The sequence below is a fragment of the Carcharodon carcharias genome, chromosome 5 (genome assembly GCF_017639515.1).
Source record: "Carcharodon carcharias isolate sCarCar2 chromosome 5, sCarCar2.pri, whole genome shotgun sequence".
Taxonomy (NCBI): Eukaryota; Metazoa; Chordata; class Chondrichthyes; order Lamniformes; family Lamnidae; genus Carcharodon; species Carcharodon carcharias.
This window is the reverse complement of record NC_054471.1, coordinates 157,916,770-157,935,920: the sequence shown is the minus strand read 5'-3', so window position 1 is coordinate 157,935,920 and position 19,151 is coordinate 157,916,770. Positions and strand designations below refer to the sequence as shown.

Genomic DNA, 19,151 nt, shown 5'->3' with positions numbered 1-19,151 from the left:
ATTCATTGCCACAGAAGGCTGTGGAGGCTAGGTCACTGAGTGTATTTAAGACCGAGATAGATAGGTTCTTGATTGGTAAGAGGATCAAAGGTTACAGGGCGAAGGCGGGAAAATGGGGTTGAGAAACTTATCAGCCATGATTGAATGGCGGAGCAGACTCGATGGGTTGAATGGCCTAATTTCTGCTCCTATGTCTTATGGTCTTGCTTTGGTAGGAGGAATAGAAAAGCAGAATATTATTTAAATGGAAAGAGACTACAGAATGCCGCAGGAAAGAGACTACAGAATGCCGCAGTACAAAGGATCCGGGTAACCTTGCACATGATCACGAAACATTAGCATGCAGGTACAGCTAGTAACAAGTGAAGAGGGCACTCAGTAGAGCCCATACCTCTGCCATGCAGCATTAACTCAACATTAATACAATTACGCAGCTCTTCCTTGAGGCTTTTCCATGTCTGGTTGATGCTTTGTAACGACAAGGTTGAAAAACAAAATCCTTTTATTCAGATTTTTCATCTCACTGAGGAGACTTCAGACCAATCCATATCTAACCACCTGTAACTTTACTCACATTTTGACAGTTGTGACAAATTTTACCACAACAGCTCAGACAATCCACAATATTCTAAAAAAAAAGCCAACTTACTCTATCTCTCAACGTTGGCGGACCTCGAAAAATTCCAGGGTCTGGATGCGCATCTTTGCCAAAAACTAATTGCTTCTTCCTTGGGTCATACCCAATTTGTGTACCAAGTTTTGTTGAAATCCAGTCATTAGTTTTTGTGATATATTATTTACAGAAAGACAAACAAACAAGGGCGAAAAACATTACCTGCACCACCCACAGGGGCAGAGGTAATTAGGAAGGCAAATGGAATTCTGGCCTTTATTGCAGGGGGTATGGAGTAGAGAAGTCTTGCTACAACTGCACAGGGTATTGGCGAGACCACACCTAGAGTGCTGTACCTCGACTTCTCGTCACAACTTCCTTTCACACCTATCTTTGTATCATCATTGGTCTCCTTATCCAAGGGATCAACTTGGAGACAGTTCAGAGAATGTTCACTAGGTTGATTCCTGAAATGAAGGGATTGTCTTGCGAGTAATGGTTGAGCCTATACTCATTGGGGTTTAGAAGAATGAGAGATGGTCATATTGAAACAACATTTTGAGGGGGCTTGACCGGATGGATGCCTGGAGGATGTTTTCCCTTGCAGGGGAATCAAGATACAGGGTGCATAATTTCAGAATAAGGGGTCACCCTTTAAGGCTAAGATGAGGAGGGATTTCTTCTCAAGTGTTGTGAATGTTTGGAATTCCTGACCCCAACGGGCTGAGAAGGAGCAGTCAAATTCTTGATTAACAAGGTGGTGAAAGGTTATCGGGAGGTAGGCAGGAATATGGGGTTGAGGTTACAATCAGGTCAGCTATGCTCTTATTGATTGGGGATGTGGGCTCGAAGGGTTGAGTAGCCTACTCCTGCTCCTAATTCGTATGTTGAATATAGTTAAGGCTGAGGTAGACAGATTTTTGAACTGCAAGGGAGTCAAAGGTTATGGGGAACAGGCAGGAAAATGGAAGGAAGACTAGATTAGACCGGCCATTATTTTATAGGCCACGTGGCCTACTCCTGCTCCTAGTTTTTAATGTGTTTACCTGTTCCTTTTGCTGTCCAGCTCCAGTGATGCCAACATGCTACTATACTGTGTGTACAGGCTGCGGAAGTGGACAAACATCAGCCAGGCTGCTGCAGTTAACATTACACATGCATGGCTGGGTTAAGGAGAAGGAGGCTGAAAGGCGGCCAAAAAAATAAAAACAGGTCAACAATTGGATTTTACCAGAAGCAGCTTTGGAAGTGGAGGACCCATTGATGTTTTGATGGTAAACGTGGTAGTGTGGGGTTATAGTATAGAATATTTTTGGCGCACCACTTGAAACCTTCTCATGCACCCCTACGAGGCAATGGACCCCCCGATTGAGAAACCTTATTTCAGGCATTTAATTCAGTTGGATCATACTATACAACAATGGGATCAGGAGTTGGCAGATCAAACATGGGTATTAAGGGCAAAGAACAAGTGAAGGTAGAGAGTGTCCAGGCACATGGATCCATTATTTACTGAATGCAAGCATAACATTTATAACCACTCTCGAATGATACTTGAAGTAATTCAAATGAGTAGCTATCTCTAGCTAACCAAGCTACTTCAAGAAACTGAAGATCACGCTGGACGTGTACAGCCAGTAGCATCAGTGGAGTGTCAATTCTACCCCACATAAAGTATGCACAATGTTCTGACTTTATTTCATGGTTTCATGGAAAAATCCCTCCACTTTAAAAGTTCACAACATTAAAAAAGAAAGGAACATATTGTTAAGTGCAACACTGGAGTACCTTTATGTACGATTTTATGTGTTTGATGCTGCCAAGACATCTTACCAGTTACTGATATTACAGTTTCTCTGACAACAGTATCAATTACAAAGACTCCTTTGCCTTCTTGCAATCATTGAAGGCAGCTCATATGAGTCAATGGAAAATTCACTTTGATGAAATTCCTGATGAGATTTTGGGGAAATTCAGAGACTAAGGCTTCATCATGCTGCTCATGATGGGATGAAACTTTGTTGATTCTCTGCACTTGAGCTTCAAATTTCAACTATACTACCAAATGAAGCCTTGTCCTCTTTCCACAGGGCAAGGAAGGAACAGATAAGGCCTCCGACTCACATCTGGCAGATTTAAGGGAAGTGCTCCCTATATGAAAAATGCAAAATTTCGTGTAGCACCAGTAGCTAAAGCTGCCATTTTATTTTTTCAGCCCGTACCCAAATTTAAACAGTTCATGTATACATTAAGTTGATATTTTGGGCATTATGCAAGTAGTTAACATCAGCCATATACTGAATGATAGTGTCTTTCCCAATTTAAATTCTCTCACACAGGCAAATCCTGTTGGCAGAAAACAATCAGCCTAGAAATTAAAATGAGATCAGTGTCCCAACCCTCAAAGAGCACAGGGAAATCCCAAAATAAGCAGGTTTAGGAATGAGCAATGTACCTTGCACTGATAGTTTTAAGCTTGTAACTTGAACTTGTAGACTGAGCTAAAATACATTCATTATTGGGGGTAGATGATTTTAAACTTTGCAAGAAGAGATACTGAAGGAAAAGGATGGCAATGGATAGAGTTGCAAAAGGAGAAAAGTTTAGCAGGAATGTGCCAGCCTTGAAGCCAACTTTCATCAAAGGAAAAAGCAAACCGACAATATTCCTAACCAAATTAGCGATTCAAAAATTGTCACATGGTAATAAAGAACTCAAGTATTGCTGAAAAGAGAGACATGCTGTCAGAGTTTTTCATCCTGCACTCATCAGAGCAGATGCAAGAATGCCAAATTTCAAAAGGGAGCAATCTGAGTGTACTAATTACATTAACAACTAATTTAAGTTTATCAGTCAGGCTCGCAACGTAGTTTACTTACACTTGCTAGAAGCTATATATATTCATACACAGGGACATTTCCTGTGTGCAAAAGGAAAATGCCCAGGAATTGTAATTCTTTTGAACTAAACAAAAGGAAACAATAGCTCTCTGGTACATTCTCCTTGGCAACGCCTTGACCAATCGGAGCTAAATTGCCAACCAATCAGCACCCTTTTCTCATGCAGAATGAATTGTTGTTTGAAATTTGGCATTCATGCATCTGTTCTGTCAAGTGCAAGATGAAAAGCTTCATCAGCATGTCCTTTTTTACAACAATATTTAAAAATTACATTGATTCCTGAATTTTTCACTGCATTGCTAATGGTCAATCTGGAGCAAGGTTATGATATTTAACTGTCAAGTTAGGCAAGCCCTTTATGAGCATTTCTATAAAGTGTGAAATTCAAGTAATTATAGCTTGTTTTCAATTGCTGCAGTCATTCAAAAGACAATAGCTGCTTGTAAATACCATTCCCAAATTGACCACCTTTCCTCTCAAGTATTTTGCATCTTTAACAAATTTATACAGACATTTTAAAAGTACTCTACTTAAGTTTATCAATGCTTTGTCACACATGCAATCTATTATACTTCCCCTAAAACAAAAAGTAGTCATCTACTGTTTAATGTGATGAGTTGATTCACTGAAGCGAAACCACCCCACCTAGCAATGCGGCCGAGTACAAGTACGTGCATATCACATATGATTCAATCATTCTAACAGTGATAAAGAGAGCTGCTCATTTATTTTTACTATTGGGCCACCACAGGTAAAACATTTTATTGTTCAAAACCAAACGTGTGCCTCACCTGAGGGCTGGAAATGGTCACCCACTGGAGTCGGTCTTTGCTCATCAAATACTCAAAAGCCAATTCCAATTTAGTCTCAGTCTTTCCTGGGCTATTTGCTGTGCCATTCATTAGTGGAACTTGCTAGCATTTAAAAACAAAAATAATTACAATTAAAAATACAAATAGGCTTAAACAGATCTCAATTTGGTTCAACATTTTGATCACCAAGTGTCTAAATGTATAGCAATTTGGTTCATGGTAATCTGAACATAACTGCTTTTAGCGTGAGCAGTTCTTATTCAAGTCAGTGTGTACAAAGAAAATAGATGGTTGCTTAACACTATTGTAGATTCAGAATAACCAATTTTTCTAACTAAAGTTAGCATATGGGTTTAAATAGTGGAAAATACGGTTCATAACATTGAGATTCATCACTAAAAGCATCCAAAGAGAAACTAAACTATTGATAAAATCAATTATAAAATATTAAACTGTCATAGAGATCAAAACTAATAAGTTTAGAGCAAAGGACAATTCATTCAAACCATAGGAAGAGGAGGAACGAAGGATAGCCTAAGGAGGACCCTGAAGGTGAATTTCAAGAATGGGGATAACTATAAGAAGAACTCACCATCATTCCTTATTCAATCACCCAACATCAGGGAAATATATCACAGTACTAAAAATGCACTGAAAGCAGGCCGCAGGTGCACGCACTAGATTAGCACCACATCGCTTGTTATTCAAGCAAGGGAATTATGCTTCAAGAAAGTGTGACAAGTGTCTATAGAGACCCTGCAAAAATTATTTTCAAATGTAATCACCATGCAAGTACAATGGCTCTAACTCACCTGCCCTGCTTAGGAGCAGCACAGGATACATTTTACACCATTCAATAAGATAATCTTGTAATTGGAGGGAATGCACTCAATTTTGGAGTGCTGTTCACCATGCTTTTTCTAAGAAGGATCCTGGTATCAGATGCCCAATAGTGAGGCCAAAAACTCTGACTTAACAATAACTAATTAGTGATCATCTTCCTTAAGAGCAGGGAAAGATGAGAGGGAGACCAAAAAGTAAGATGTATTTGAGGGTCAACATGACTTCAGGATGACATAACTAACATTGGGAACAAGTTCATGATAGACTTAGTAGTCAGGCTAGTAGTTCAGGGAATTGTTTTCATTATTTAGGATGAGACACATGCTGGCAATGCCTTACTTACTGCCACCCTTGGCTGCCCCAAGTAGAGTGGGTTGCTTTCTTGATGTAGCAACAGTACAAATGAGTGGTTTGCTAAACAACTTCAGGTGGTGACTGAGTCAACTGTATAATGGGGTCAGAAGGGTAGGAGTAGCAGCTTTCTTCCCTGAAGGATTTAATCTAGCTGCTTTTATAGTAGATTTTCCTATTGCTTACAAATTACTAAATTTGTCATACAAGGATTTGGACTCAACTTCTAGGTTGCTAATCCTGTACCACTCTTGAAATATTAGATTAGAATATTGTGCCCAATAATGGAACTTAAAAGGAGCAGACATGTCACTGGAAGCTGAGATAATCAATGTTCATGATTTTAATTGAGGGATAAATGTTGGTCAGAATTCCGGGAACATTCCCTGCTCTTTTTCAAATAATCCATTAGGAACTTTTAGTCCACCTGAGCAGGCTGATAGAGCCCAAGTTTAACATTTCATCTAAAGGCCTGCATCTCCAACAGTGCAGGACTCCCTTAGTACTCAATCTAAATATTTGTCTAGACTATGTGCTCAAGGCTCTGGAGTTGGGCTTGAATGCTCAATTTTCTGTCAAAAGAGGCAAGTGTGCTACTATTGAGCCAAAGCTGTCACAAGATTATTCTAAGAAAATCAGCTGAATAAAACTTTAATTCTCCTTGGGTTACACAGGATCTGTAAATTTTCCTGAATATTTGAAAGCATAAAACAAGGAATTTCAAGCAAGTTATATTGAACAGTTTGAGCTAAGAGTATAGCTTCTAATTTTAATAACCTTTCAAACAAGTGGAGAACTTCCTGCAGCAAATTTGCCGGTAAATAACGGGTCAGTAAAATATTTTTAAAAACCCTCCTGTAATACTTACTGAGGAAGTGACACGCCAGCATCTCATGCGTGTGACCTTGAAACTACCTTCTTTGATTTGGTCGTTGGGCAATTTGACATGAAAATTCAGTTCATTGTTACCGGCGCTGACTATTACATGACAACCTTTCTCTGGAAAATCAGTGATGCAAGGGTCAAACTTGATATATCCATAATACTTCAGCGTTTGAGCCAGACTGATAAACTGCATAGAAACACAACAATTTACATCTTCACAGCTTGGTCCTTTAAGGGTGACAAAATCCTTTGTTAACATGGAAGAGAAAATTATGCACATTATTAAAAAACATACTAACGCACACAAGAATCTTGCTTCCTTCCATCAGGAAAGCGGGATAGTCCACAACATGGTGACACATTCATTTTTACATATAGAAAGAAAAAGCATTTGCATGATGTCTTCATGATTTCAGGATTTCCCAAAGCATTCTATAGCTGATGATGTACTGTTGAAGTATTGTCACTGTGTTGATGTGGTACCTAATTTGTGTACAGCTAGGTCCCACAAACAGCAAAAAAAAATATGGTTTGGTCATTTATTTAAGTATTGGCTGAGAGATAAATACTGTCTTAGTCATTCGGAAAAGGGGACAAGTAAAAAAGGCTAGTGAAATATTAGCCCTCATCTCAAGGGGGCTGTCATACAAAGAGATAGAAGCAATGCTATAGTTGTACAAACTTCTGGTTACATTGTTTCTGGAGTACTGCATTTAGTTCTAATCATTACACCCAGGAAGGATATATTGGCTTTGGAAGGGGTGCAGCAAACTCACCAGAATGATACCAGGGCTAAATGGGTTAAATCATGAAGACTGGTCGCATAAGGAAATGTCAAAGGCATTGAGCAGGTATTTTGTGTTTATGTTCACTGTTGAAGACTTAGAAAACTTTCCAAACGTGCTTAAATCAAAAGGTGAAAGGGATGGAGGAATTTAAAACAATCACCATCACCGGTCACACAAGGTATTATGAAGACTGGTAGCACAAGGAAATGGAGGAGGCATTTCTCTTCTATTCTCTTGAGTATAGAAGATTACAGAGTGATCCAATTGAGATGTTCAATGGCCAAAGCATTTGATAGGGTTGCTAGAGAATATATATTTCCACTGGTGTGAGAGTCCAGAAAAAGGGAGCATAATCTTAAAGTTAGAGCAAGGGAATGTCATAGGAATATAGGACTTAGGAGTATGAGTAGGCTCTATGGTGCTTTGAGTCCTCTTTGCCAGTCAACCATGGCTGACCCAGTTGTACTCTCAACTTCACTTTCCTATCTGCCTCCCATAACCCTTGACGCTCTTGTCCCATCAAAAATCTATCCAACTCAGCCTTGATTCAATGACCAGGCCTCCACTGATTTCTGGGGAAGAGAATTCTACATACTAACAATCCTGAAAAAAATTCTCCCCATTGACATCTTAAAAGGGAGATGCCTTATTCTTAAACTATGCCTGCTAGTTCTAGTCTCTCCTAGATGAGGAAATATCCTCCCGGTATCCACTCTATTAAGCCCCCTCAGGATCTTATATGCTTCAATATAAGTACCCTACATTCTTCTAAACTCCAATGGGTATAGGCCCAACTTGTTCAACCCTTCTTTATAAGGTAAGCCCTTCATCCCAAGAAGAATCAAGTGAAACTTTCTGAACTGCTTAAAACACAATTATATATTTCTTCAAACAAGGAGACCAAAACTGTAGATGATATTTCAGATGTGGTCTCGCAAAGGCCCTGCACAACTGCAGTAAAACTTCCCTTTTATATTTCATTTTCCCTTGCAATAAACACCAACATCCAGTTGCCTTCCTAATCACTTGCTGTACTTGCATATTAAATTTTTGTGATTCATGTAACAGGACACACAGGGTCCCTTTGTACCATGGAGTTTTGCAATCTCTCTCCATTTAAATAGTATACTGCTTTTCTATTCTTCCTGCCAAATAAGACAAGTTCACATTTTCCCATATTATACTCCATCTGCCAAATTTTTGGCCACTCATTTAACTATAATCACTTTGCAGTTTCTCTACCTCCTCTTGACAATTTACTTTCCTACCTACCTTGGTGTCATCAGCAAATTTAGCTAGCATACATTACATCCTTTCATCCAAGTCATTGCTATAGATTGAAAACAGTTGAGGCCCAGCACTGATCCGTGTGGCACTCCAATAGTTACAGCTTGCCAACCTGAAAATAATCCATTTAACTCTACATTCTGCTTCCTGTTAGTTTAGCTAACCAATCCTTTATCCATGCTAACACGTTACCCCCTACATCATGTACTCTTATGTTGTGTAGTAACCTTTGATGTGGCACCTTATCAAATGCCTTTTGGAAATCCTAGTACACCACATCTACAGGTTCCCCTTTTCCCAACTTGCTCGCTATTTCGTCAAAAAACTCCAATAAATTGGTTAAATAGAATTTCTCTTTCACAAAGCCATGCTGACTCTGACTGATCCTATTATGTTTTTCTAAGTATCTTGCTTTAACCACTTTGAATGGATTCAAGCAATTTCCATTCACAGGTGTTAGACTAACTGGTCTAACTATTTCTGTCTCCCTCCTTTTCTTAATAAATGTGTTACATTTGCCATTTTCCAATCCACTGGGACCCTTCAGAAGGAATTTTGGCAATCCACTGGGACCTTTCAGAAGGAATTTTGGAAGAATATAACCAACATCTCTACTTTCTGCAGCCACTTCTTCCAAGGCCTTTGGATGCAAGCCATCTGGTACTGGGAACTTGTCAGCCTTTAGGTCTAATAGTTTCCCCAGCAACTTTTCTCTGGTAATGGTGATCGTTTTAAATTCCTCCAGCCCTTCATCTCTTGATTTAAGTGTTCTTGGAAAGTTTTATAAGTCTTCAATAGTGAAGATGGATGCAAAATACCTGCTCAATGCCTCTATTTCCTTGTTTTCCACTATCAATTTCCCAGACTCTCTCTAGAGGGCCAACAATAGCTTTAGTTACTCTTTTCCCATTTAAATACTTGTAGAATCTCCATTTTTACACTACTAGTTAGCTTTCCATCATACTCTACTTTCTCCATCTATAATTTTTTAGTCATTCTTTGCTGGTTCTTACAATCTGAACAATTTTCTGCCCCATCAGTAATCTTTGCAGATTTGTACAGTGTTTCTTTCAATTTGATACAATCCTTAACTTCCTTATTTAGCCACAGATATTGCATTCTTCTCAAAGAGTCTCGCTTTCTCACTGGAATAAATCTTTGCTGAGGTTATTAAATACCACCTTAAAAGGTTGCTGCTACATTTCTACTGCCCTACCTTTTAACCTAGTTTCTCAGTTCACTTCAGCCAGCTCTGCTCTTCACAGCCTTATAGTTTCCTTTATTTAGGTTTAAAGCACAAATCTTAGACCCACACTTCTCTCCTTCAAACTGAACATGAAATTCAGTCATGTTATGATTGCTGTCACCTAGAGGTTCCTTTACCATAAGGTTATTGATTAATTCCATCTTATCACACATTACCAGGTCTAGAATACCCTGCTCCCTGGTTGGCTCCAGTATGTACTGCTCTGAAATAATTCTCCTGAATATACTCATGGTATTCAATGACTGATGAAAGTATTCTACAGCCTATTTTCACTAGTCTTTAAATCTGTACATCATAATGAGACTACCATTCTCACCATTATACCTCCATTATTGAATACACACTATTTCCTATGAAATAAGAAAGGAGAGAATAAGGTTACCTGTAGCTTAGAACTTTTAGCACTTGTACTTGCAAAACACATGCATTTATGTACAAATTAACAGGAATAGGAAAAAGCTTCATTTGAGGAGCCTTCTAAGATGTCATCCCTCCTTACTGCTGTAATTGATTCCTTGATCAATATTGCAATACCCCCTCCTCTTATACCTCCTTCTTTGTCTTGCCTGAAGACCCTATATCCTGGAATATTGAGCTGCCAATCCTGCCCCTCTCTCAACCATGTCTCTGTGACAGCAATGACATCATACTTCCATGTGTTAATTTGTGCCCTCAACTCATCTGCCTTATTCGTCAGACTCCTTGCATTAAAATAAATACCATCCAACCATGCCAAACTACCTTGTGCCTTAACTGGCCTATAATTTCTATGTCTTCCAGACTCGCTTGCTCTCTTCTAATTTTAATTTTGGCTGTGCATCTCCCCCTGCTGAACCTCCTCTCAGGACCCCTTCCCCCTGCCAAGTTAGTTTAAACTCTCTCCAACAGCACTAGCAAACTTCCCTGCAAGGCTGTTAGTCCCATTCCAGTTCAGGTACAACCTGTCTGCCTTGTACAGGTCCCACCGCCCCAAGAAACAGTCCCAATGTCCCAGAAACCTAAAGCCCTCCCTCCTGCCACACATTCATCTGGATGAGCCTCCCATTTCTATACTCACTAGTGCATGGCACCGGAAGTAATCCCGAGATTACTACCTTTGAGGTCCTGTTTTTTAACATGTTTCCTAGCTCCCTAAATTCTGCTTGCAGGACCTCATCCCTCTTTCTACCTATGTTGTTGGTACCAATATGTACCACAATTTCTGTCTGTTTGCCCTCCCCCTTTAGAATGTCCTGCAGCTGTTCAGTGACATCCTTGACCCTGGCAGCAAGGAGGAAACATACCATCCTGGAGTCACGTCTACAGCCACAGAAATGCCTGTCTGTTCCCCTTACTATCGAGTCTCCTACCACTATTGCTCTTCCCCTCTTTTTCCTTCCCCCCGTGCAGCTGAGCCATTCAAAGTGCCATGAGCGTGGCTGCACTCCCCAGAGGAACAGTCATTCTCACCTTTTTCCAAACACAGAAAAACAGTTCTCAAGTGAGATGCACCCTGGGGATTTCCTGACTACCTACCTGACACCTTTCTTCTGACTGATGGTCATCCATTCCCTCTCTGTCTGCACTTCCCACTTCCGTAAGCTGTGGGGTGGCCACGTCTAAAAATGTGCTATCCACGAAACTCTCAGCCTCGCGGATGCACCTCAGTGCCTCCAGCTGCCGCTCAACCTCCGAAACTCGGAGTTCAAGTAGCTGCAGCTGGTGGCACTTCCTGCACGTGGTTGGTCAGAGTGCAAGGAGCGTCTAGGACTTCCCACATGTTGCAGGCGATACATAACACAGGACTGAGCTGCCCTGCCATGCCTCTAGTTGAAAATAAGAACCTACTTAAGTTAAATACAGTAAAAAGTTAAATTTATGTACTTTAAATAAAAACTAGAACCCTTACCCTTCCTTAGCTTAATTTATTTTAAACTGGAGGAAAACTGGAAGGAATAAGGAGGCTATATGCTCCTTGGAAAATAGTATAAATGGAGTGAGGAGCTGCGGGCTCCAAAGAATTACTAAAAGTGGCGATGCATTTATAAGGTTATAAAAACAAAGCAAGCATAGCATTGGAATTCATTTTGAGAGATAGAATTGAAAAGCAGAGAGGTTGTGTTCTCATCTTCATATTATGTAAAAAGCACAGGAGAAGGTGCCACAGAAATTTACTAGAATGATACAATTGGAGAAGTTACACCCATCAAAGATCGAACATGCCGAGTCTCTACGTGAAAGAGAAGGCTGTGGGGGGAAACCTGATAGACAGCTTTTAAGATTACAAAAGAATTTGATAGAGTAGCTTAAAAAAAATCCACTTGTGGGCGAGACAAGAACTCGGCCATAAATGTAAAATAATCTATCCCAGAAGAAATAATTTCTGTATTGGTATGAATATCTAATTTTATGATTAATATAGGAGTTTTGAAAATTGAATTTTTCAATGTAAGATAAATGGGAGAAGGCCTGGATTTGAGAAATTGGTAAACACCTCTTATGATAATTACAATTCAAAGGATGGTCTGTGTTTACTTAAAGGGGTTAGAGGTGTGAAAAAGAGCAAGCAACAGGTGGTCCCTCTCTCAGCTTCATAATGGGCCCAGTGAGCCTGGTAAGATGGCAATTGCCCCCATCAGATACAAAATATTCATGTGTGTCCCAGAATCAAAGGGATGTTTTGAAGGTAAAGTTAATTAGTTTAAATCTTTGTCTGGACATCCCAGATGTGCCACATTGCTGTGGGGATAATTGCAGGGGTTTTTTTTGGTTTGGGGTTTTATTGGTATGTTTTCTCACTAAAATCTACCAGCTGAAAAGCAGCTGGAAACAGTAGCAGAGGGCTGTCAGAACCAAGGGTGTTTTCTGAGTTGGAATCATTAAGCAAGAAGACAGTGAGGCCCAAGCTTGAGTTGTGGAGTTCACAACTGTGAGGAGTTGGAGGGTTCGCCTAGCCGAATGCGACTGGAAGGACCCCAAGAAATCTCGTACATTGGAGAATAGCAGGAATACTGAGGAGAATCAAAGTGAATTCCTGAGAACTATGGCACAGTTTAGTTTGGTCCCAGAAGATCCTGTAAAGTATAGGGGAACTCATGGGTGGGAATAAAAGTAGAACAAGGAGTTGTGTTGAGGTTTTCAGGCGTTAAGTTAATAGTGCTTGCTTTGTTCAACTCTAGTACGGTAAAGGTTTTTATTTAAGATGTGAAATCCTGCAGCGTAATTCCTTCAGTTAATAACTGGGAGCTTGAATTTATTTTTTTTAAAGTTATTGGTTTCCAAGGCTGTAACAGTATCCATCCTATTTGAACCACTTGATCAGATTACCCCTTAAGAGACTACAAAGCTTTGGAAATGCCTTCAAAATTTGCCTCTAAGCCCTAGTATCTTTTGCAAATTTGCACTGCACCTGCTTCAAGACCAATATTTTTTCCTGAGGTATAGTGCTCAAAACTGAATGCAATACTCCATATAGAGTCTGATCATGGTCCTGTAAAACTGAAGAATAACTCCTTTAAAAAAAAAAAATCATTCTTGAGATGTAAGCATTTCAGGCAAGGGCAGCATCTGTTGTCCATCCTTAATTGCCCATGACAAGGTGGTTGAGAGCTACCTTCTTGAACTGCAACAATCCATATGGTGCAGGGATGCCCACAGTACTATCAGCAGCAGTTTGATACAACTGAATGGCATGCTGGGTGTTAGGGATTGGGGGGAGGTGGAAAAGAGTTAAGCTGAAACCCCCAATTCCCTTCCCGTCTTTCTGTAATCAATGTTTTGTTCTTTGGAAAGGTAGCTTTGTGTGTTTCTAAGCCCCCTTTTGCATATGGTCAATTAAAAAATCCAGCAGCAGACTCTTGTGGGTTTAAATAAAGTTTTTTTTATTCACACACTCACCCAGAAAAATCCAAATGCTACATCAATCACACACCACACACTCACAAAAGATAGAGCTGAAGACGACAGTGAACTTCTACAAGTGTCAAATCAAAGGAACAGTTAACAGTTCAGATGTCTAGCTCATTGTAGGAAAGTAGTCTTTTTGGGTCCGGTGACGAAGGAATCTTTCCCACTCGAGTTGTTGTTTAGATGCGTTCAAACTGCTCAAGTCAGATATCTAGATTGTTACAGGATCCTCCTCCAAGAGGTGTATGTTCAGCAGGTCATGAAGTTAGGTACTTGTGACTTTTGTATCAGGACATCCAATTCCTTTATAGGTGGGCTTGGGAATTTTGTAATCAGGTTGGGAGGCTTTTAAAGAGACAATTACAGCCTCTTGGTTTTTAAAAGATAAAGATGACACTGCCTTTTCTGCATCTTTGGTATTTTTCTGTCAATTGCAATGGTCTGAGTTTTTCGATAAAACTTGTTATCTTGAGCCTGTTTCGGTCACATGACCGATGCTGATGTCGTCCAACCTGAATGGTTTGGAAGTCCAAAACTATCACTACACAATAGGAGATAGATGGTAAGTCTTTCACACTTAACTGGTGTATATGATAACTGTTCTCGTCAGCTTTATTTTGTTAAATTGCAAACTTGGAGACAGAGTCTAGGAGTCCATTGATTCTGTGCTTGGAGCAAGCTTTGAATAATGTCCATTCCAGGGGGAGGTTCCTCCACCCAGGGTGATTCAATTGGAGCTTTCCAGAAGCTTGAAATATTCTGTTGAATAAGCAAATGTTACCTGACCTCTTGACAACCATTTTAGCAAGTGTCCATTTTAAAATATAAAAGACAGTTCCAGAAGCTTGAAACCTGGAATGTGTTCCTGTCAAGTCTATGAACAGGACATGCCTTTACTGTGCATGACACTAGGCTGTTTCAGAGGTCAGTTATGATCAAGCACATTGCTATGGATCTGGAGTCACGTGTAGGCCAGACCAAGTGAGGATGGAAGATTTCCTTCCATGAAGGACATTAGTAAACTAGGTCATTTTTACAATAATCCAGTAGTCTCATGACCATTATTAATGAGACTAGCATTTTATTTAAAAAATTGAGTTTAAATCCCTCCCGCTGCCATGATTGGATTTGCACTCATAGGCTGGATTAGAAGCAGTCCTTCCTGCTGGGAAGGATTGTAGCTGGACCCAGTTAATTGTGGGAGAGGCCCTGCCTCAGTCTGCCAGCAGCGGCAAAAACCTCCAATTAAGTCAGAGGGCAGAAGGGGCTGGCACGACATTCCTGGCCACCAGCAGCGGGATGTAAAACAGGTTCATTAAATGAGCCAATTGACATCCAATTCTCCAAGCCCACCACAATTTAATGCCAGCTCAAGGATTAAATGGAGGGAGGGTGCATGCTTTCCCACATCTCCTGAAGGCTGCCCACCATTTTGGGGTGGGGGGGATCCCTCAAGGTGCCTAATTGAGGCATGGGGGTGGGCACCATTGAAGGCCAGCCCCTGCCCTGCTCCGATAACTCCTGCACAACCATGCACCCCTGCCCCCCTCACTTGATCCCCATCACTCAGCTTTGGTCTGGGGTCCTGCAATGATCTTGGACCTCTGGTGGGTGCTTTCCGCCAGCTGCCACTGCACCCGATAGTGGCATGAGATGCTGCAGGCCTCTGATTGGCTGACAGCTCCCAGCAGGTGGAACTTCCTCTGCTGGGGAGCCTCAATCATGGGGAAGGCCCATTGATGGTTGTTTAGGCACTTAATTCTGTTGGGCTTTCCCCCCATGGATCTGAGAGGGGGTCCCTGCCCATTCTCCAACAAGTGGGCGAGACGCCCCCTAACCTATGATCCAACAGAATCCAGGCCCATTGCTCCAACACATTTTCCTGGGCCTCTGGATCACTGCTTCAGTAACATTACCACTATGCCATCATCCTCCCTTTGCTGTGTATCCCAGCCCCCTTGACATAATGGCCTACCCTTTTTGATAACTTTGCACCTCTGCACTAGCAGTTAGTAATTTGATGACGTAGGCACGCTAAGTCCATTTCTCTTCTAAAGTTTCCACTCTTTCACCATTTAAAAAATATTACCATTTATCACTTTGCCAGCTATATAATTCACTGTGCCTTACTTGCAGTCATTTGCAAATCTGGATGTACAGCTTTATTTCTTTATGCATGTTACTAACATATATGGTTAAAAACCTGACGCCTCAGTACAGATCCCCAGGGAACACCTACCAGAATACATTGTCTTTACCGATTTATAATTGATCAGCAAGAGAACCAGGGACAACACGAGGAAACCCTTTTTTTATATACAGCAAATAGGATCTGGAATGCACTGCTTGAAAATGTATAGGAGGCAATTCTATCGTGGCTTTCAAAAAAGGGAAATGGATAATTTTCTGAAGAGAAAGATTCATAAGGCTACAGAGAAAGGGCAGAGGAGTGGCACTAGCTTAGTTCCTCTTGCCGAGAGCTGAAATGGCTGCCTGTGTTAAAAATGCTATGATTCCTTCTGTGTCATCTATCTCCCCACCAATTACCAAACATGTTTGCAAGGTTACCCCCAATACTTTTAGTTTTGCCAATCTCTTGTGCAAAACATCAAAGGCTTTCTAGATGTCCATACAAACATCTACAGACTCTCCCTTATTTACAATTGTAGTGACCTCATCAAAAAATTGAACTAGAATAGCCAGATATGACTTTCCCTTTATACATCCATGCCAACATTCTGAACAGTTCATAATGATCCACCCACTCCCGGTAACTTCCCCACAACAAACAGAAAACATCCGGTGCACTTAGTGAAAGGGATAGAAATAAATAAGGTGGCAGTGGTGGTGGTGGTGGTGGTGTTGGGGGGGGGGTGGTGCGGGAGGAAGCTGATGCTGGAAGAAAGAAAATTATTAAAAGAAATACAGGAACAGATGTTGGAATTTGTAATAAAGGTTGAACAAGAAAGTTTCAATAATGGAAGAACAAAGAGGCAGGAAGGTTTGAGAAGGGATTGGCCAAGTGGGACCGAGGCAACTGAAAACTTTGCTTTGGAGTAACTTGATGAGGATTTTCAATTCAATGCATTAGAGGGCAGGAAGACAGTGCAGATAAATAAGAACCAGGAAGGATGGTTGTTCTTAGGCAGCTGAATTGGAATTTGAAATGATTTAGGATGCAACACTGTCCAACGCATAGCAATGATTTCCATCATGTATTTGGCAAACTTGTAAAAGTTTTTCTTGCACCAATTAGTTAACTTACATCAAATGCTTAATAAACACATCACTTTTGTAATTTCCTCACAATATTACAGTCTGTCACTCACTGATGAACAGATTTTCCAAGAGGCAACGTCAAGCCCATTTCAAAGCTAAATGCCATAATCTCAAATTTCTATCTTTTACCATTGTGGAAATGTTTTTTTGGCTCAATCTCCTCTGCTCACCTCTACCATGGGGAAGCTCTGCATTCAAAAAACAGTAGTCACAATGGCATAGGGAGACAGACATGCGATACATCAAGATTAAGAGATTTTATTTTCAAAAGAGGTTGTACTTTTGGCACTAATAGAATGAAAAGTATATAAAGAAAGCCTAAGTACCAGAGTACCTAACTCAACTCACCTCTTTTTTGGAACCTTTTTCTTGAAGTGATTTCAGCTGTCGGTGTTGCTCCTTATTGACAAGGATCCACCCCCGTTCAATGTCTGCTACTGTCTGTTAAAAGGAAATTCTTTTAGTTAGGGAGAACTAGCTTTTGAAATGTCGTTTAAATGCACTAAAGTTTTCACTGAAGGAAGAACATGAGGCAGGCAGTAGTTTTAACATTTCTTGTGTCTGCATGAGCCCATTTATTTTACCTTTCACCCCAAAAATAATCAGGAATTCATATCTGTGTATTGAAGGCGCTGATCTCCTCAATTGGAAACCTTACCTGAATGTATCCTGGATGTTCTTATAAAAATGTATTTTCTAATGCAGTGGTTTCCAAACCAAGCACTGGGACCCCTAGTGGGGTTTTAGGATGAAATTTTGGAATCTCAAGGTCAGACCGTAATGGCGGCCATGAAGCTGCCTAATGGAACTCTGATTGGACTACAGCTCCTTGGCATGTTCTGTGGGAGCTGGCTTCTATTTTGCTGCCTTGAGTTTGATCCAGCAGTATTCACTATGGTGTCCTGGGTGGGATGAGGCAAGCAGCAGGGTTGGGGAAGAAAGCAGCAAGCAGCAGAATTGGGGAGTGAGAGGGAGATGACAATGTTTCTGTTACAAATGCCTCTAGCTTAGTTTGCAATCTGAATTTTAATTGCCCATTCTCTGAGGGCACATTATTTTATTTATTGTACACTTATATGTGGAGCATGACAGCATGTGTGCTCTGATGTCTGTCCTTTGTCAAATATATCCACTCCATGGTTCAATTAGTATACAAACCTTACTGTGCCACTGGAACAGAAATGATTTTAACGCTGCTGCTTTAGACCAGACCTTTCGTATGGCAGGCAAATTGTGTGAGTGTCACTAAGCAGCGCGACTGTAGACAGACTGCTGACGGGGTGGTCGTTTTACTTATAGAACAATCATATAGGCCTTTATTTCAAAGGGAATGCAGTATAAAAATAGGGAAGTCTTGCTAAAACGATACAAGTCACTAGTTAGACTACACCTAGAACACTGAGCAATTTTGGTCTCCTTATCTAAAGAAAGATAAACTGGCATTGGAGGCTGTCCAGAGAAGCTTCACTAGGTTGAACCTGGGTATGGAGGGATTTTCTTATGAGGAGAGATTGAGTAGGTTGGGTCTGTACTCATTGGAGTTTAGAAGAATGAGAGGCGACTTTATTGAAACACAAAAGATTCTTAGGGGGCTTGACAGGTTAGATGCCGAGAGGTTGTTTCCCTTTGTGGGAGAGTCTAGGACCAGAGGGCATAATCTCAGAGTAAGGGATCACCCACTTAAACACAGATGAGGAGGAATTTTTTCTCTCAGAGGGTAGTTAATCAGTGGAATTCTTTACCGCAGAGGGCTGTAGAGGCTGGGTCATTAAGTACATTCAAGGTTGAGATAGACGGCTTTTTAATCAATAAGGGAATCAAGGGTTATGGAAAAAAGGCAGGAAAGTGAATTGAGGATTATCAGATCAGCCATGATCTCATTGAATGGCGGAGCAGACTTAATGGGACGAATGGCCTACTTCTGCTCCTACGTCTTATGGTTTCATCCATGTTAGTACAATTAGGAGAGGCAGAAGCTGTGTAGCAAAGCAACTAATTCCTTACAGCAGCAGTCTACATCACGTGAAGCCTTTACAGGGCTTGGGGCACATCTCTTACAAACAATTAAACATCAATGCAAGTTGCACAAAACCTCCAGCCCACTCCTCGCTCTCACTCTGGGGTCATGTCAACTTAAAAGCATTAAAATGGGGTCTCTGCAGGAAAAAGTTTAGGAAGCACTGATCTGATAGTGTAAAAGATCCCATAAACAGAATTGAGACAAATCACCAGATAATAATT

At 40.7% G+C, this 19,151-nt stretch overlaps 1 protein-coding gene across 5 annotated transcripts in view; it reads right to left on the bottom strand.

Annotated features, from left to right (window-relative positions):
• snx17 (sorting nexin 17) overlaps positions 1 to 19,151 on the bottom strand; it is an 89,026-nt gene that overhangs the window by 19,569 nt on the left and 50,306 nt on the right. For 4 of the 5 annotated variants that reach the window (XM_041187441.1, XM_041187443.1, XM_041187445.1 and 1 more), the window contains 3 exons: positions 17,259 to 17,351; positions 6,388 to 6,591; positions 4,305 to 4,427 (listed from right to left, as the gene is read on the bottom strand). In XM_041187441.1, the coding sequence (XP_041043375.1) occupies positions 4,305 to 4,427; positions 6,388 to 6,591; positions 17,259 to 17,351 (420 nt within the window). The remainder of the gene's footprint in view (positions 1 to 4,304; positions 4,428 to 6,387; positions 6,592 to 17,258; positions 17,352 to 19,151) is intronic. The other variant, XM_041187446.1, reaches the window with a different exon arrangement.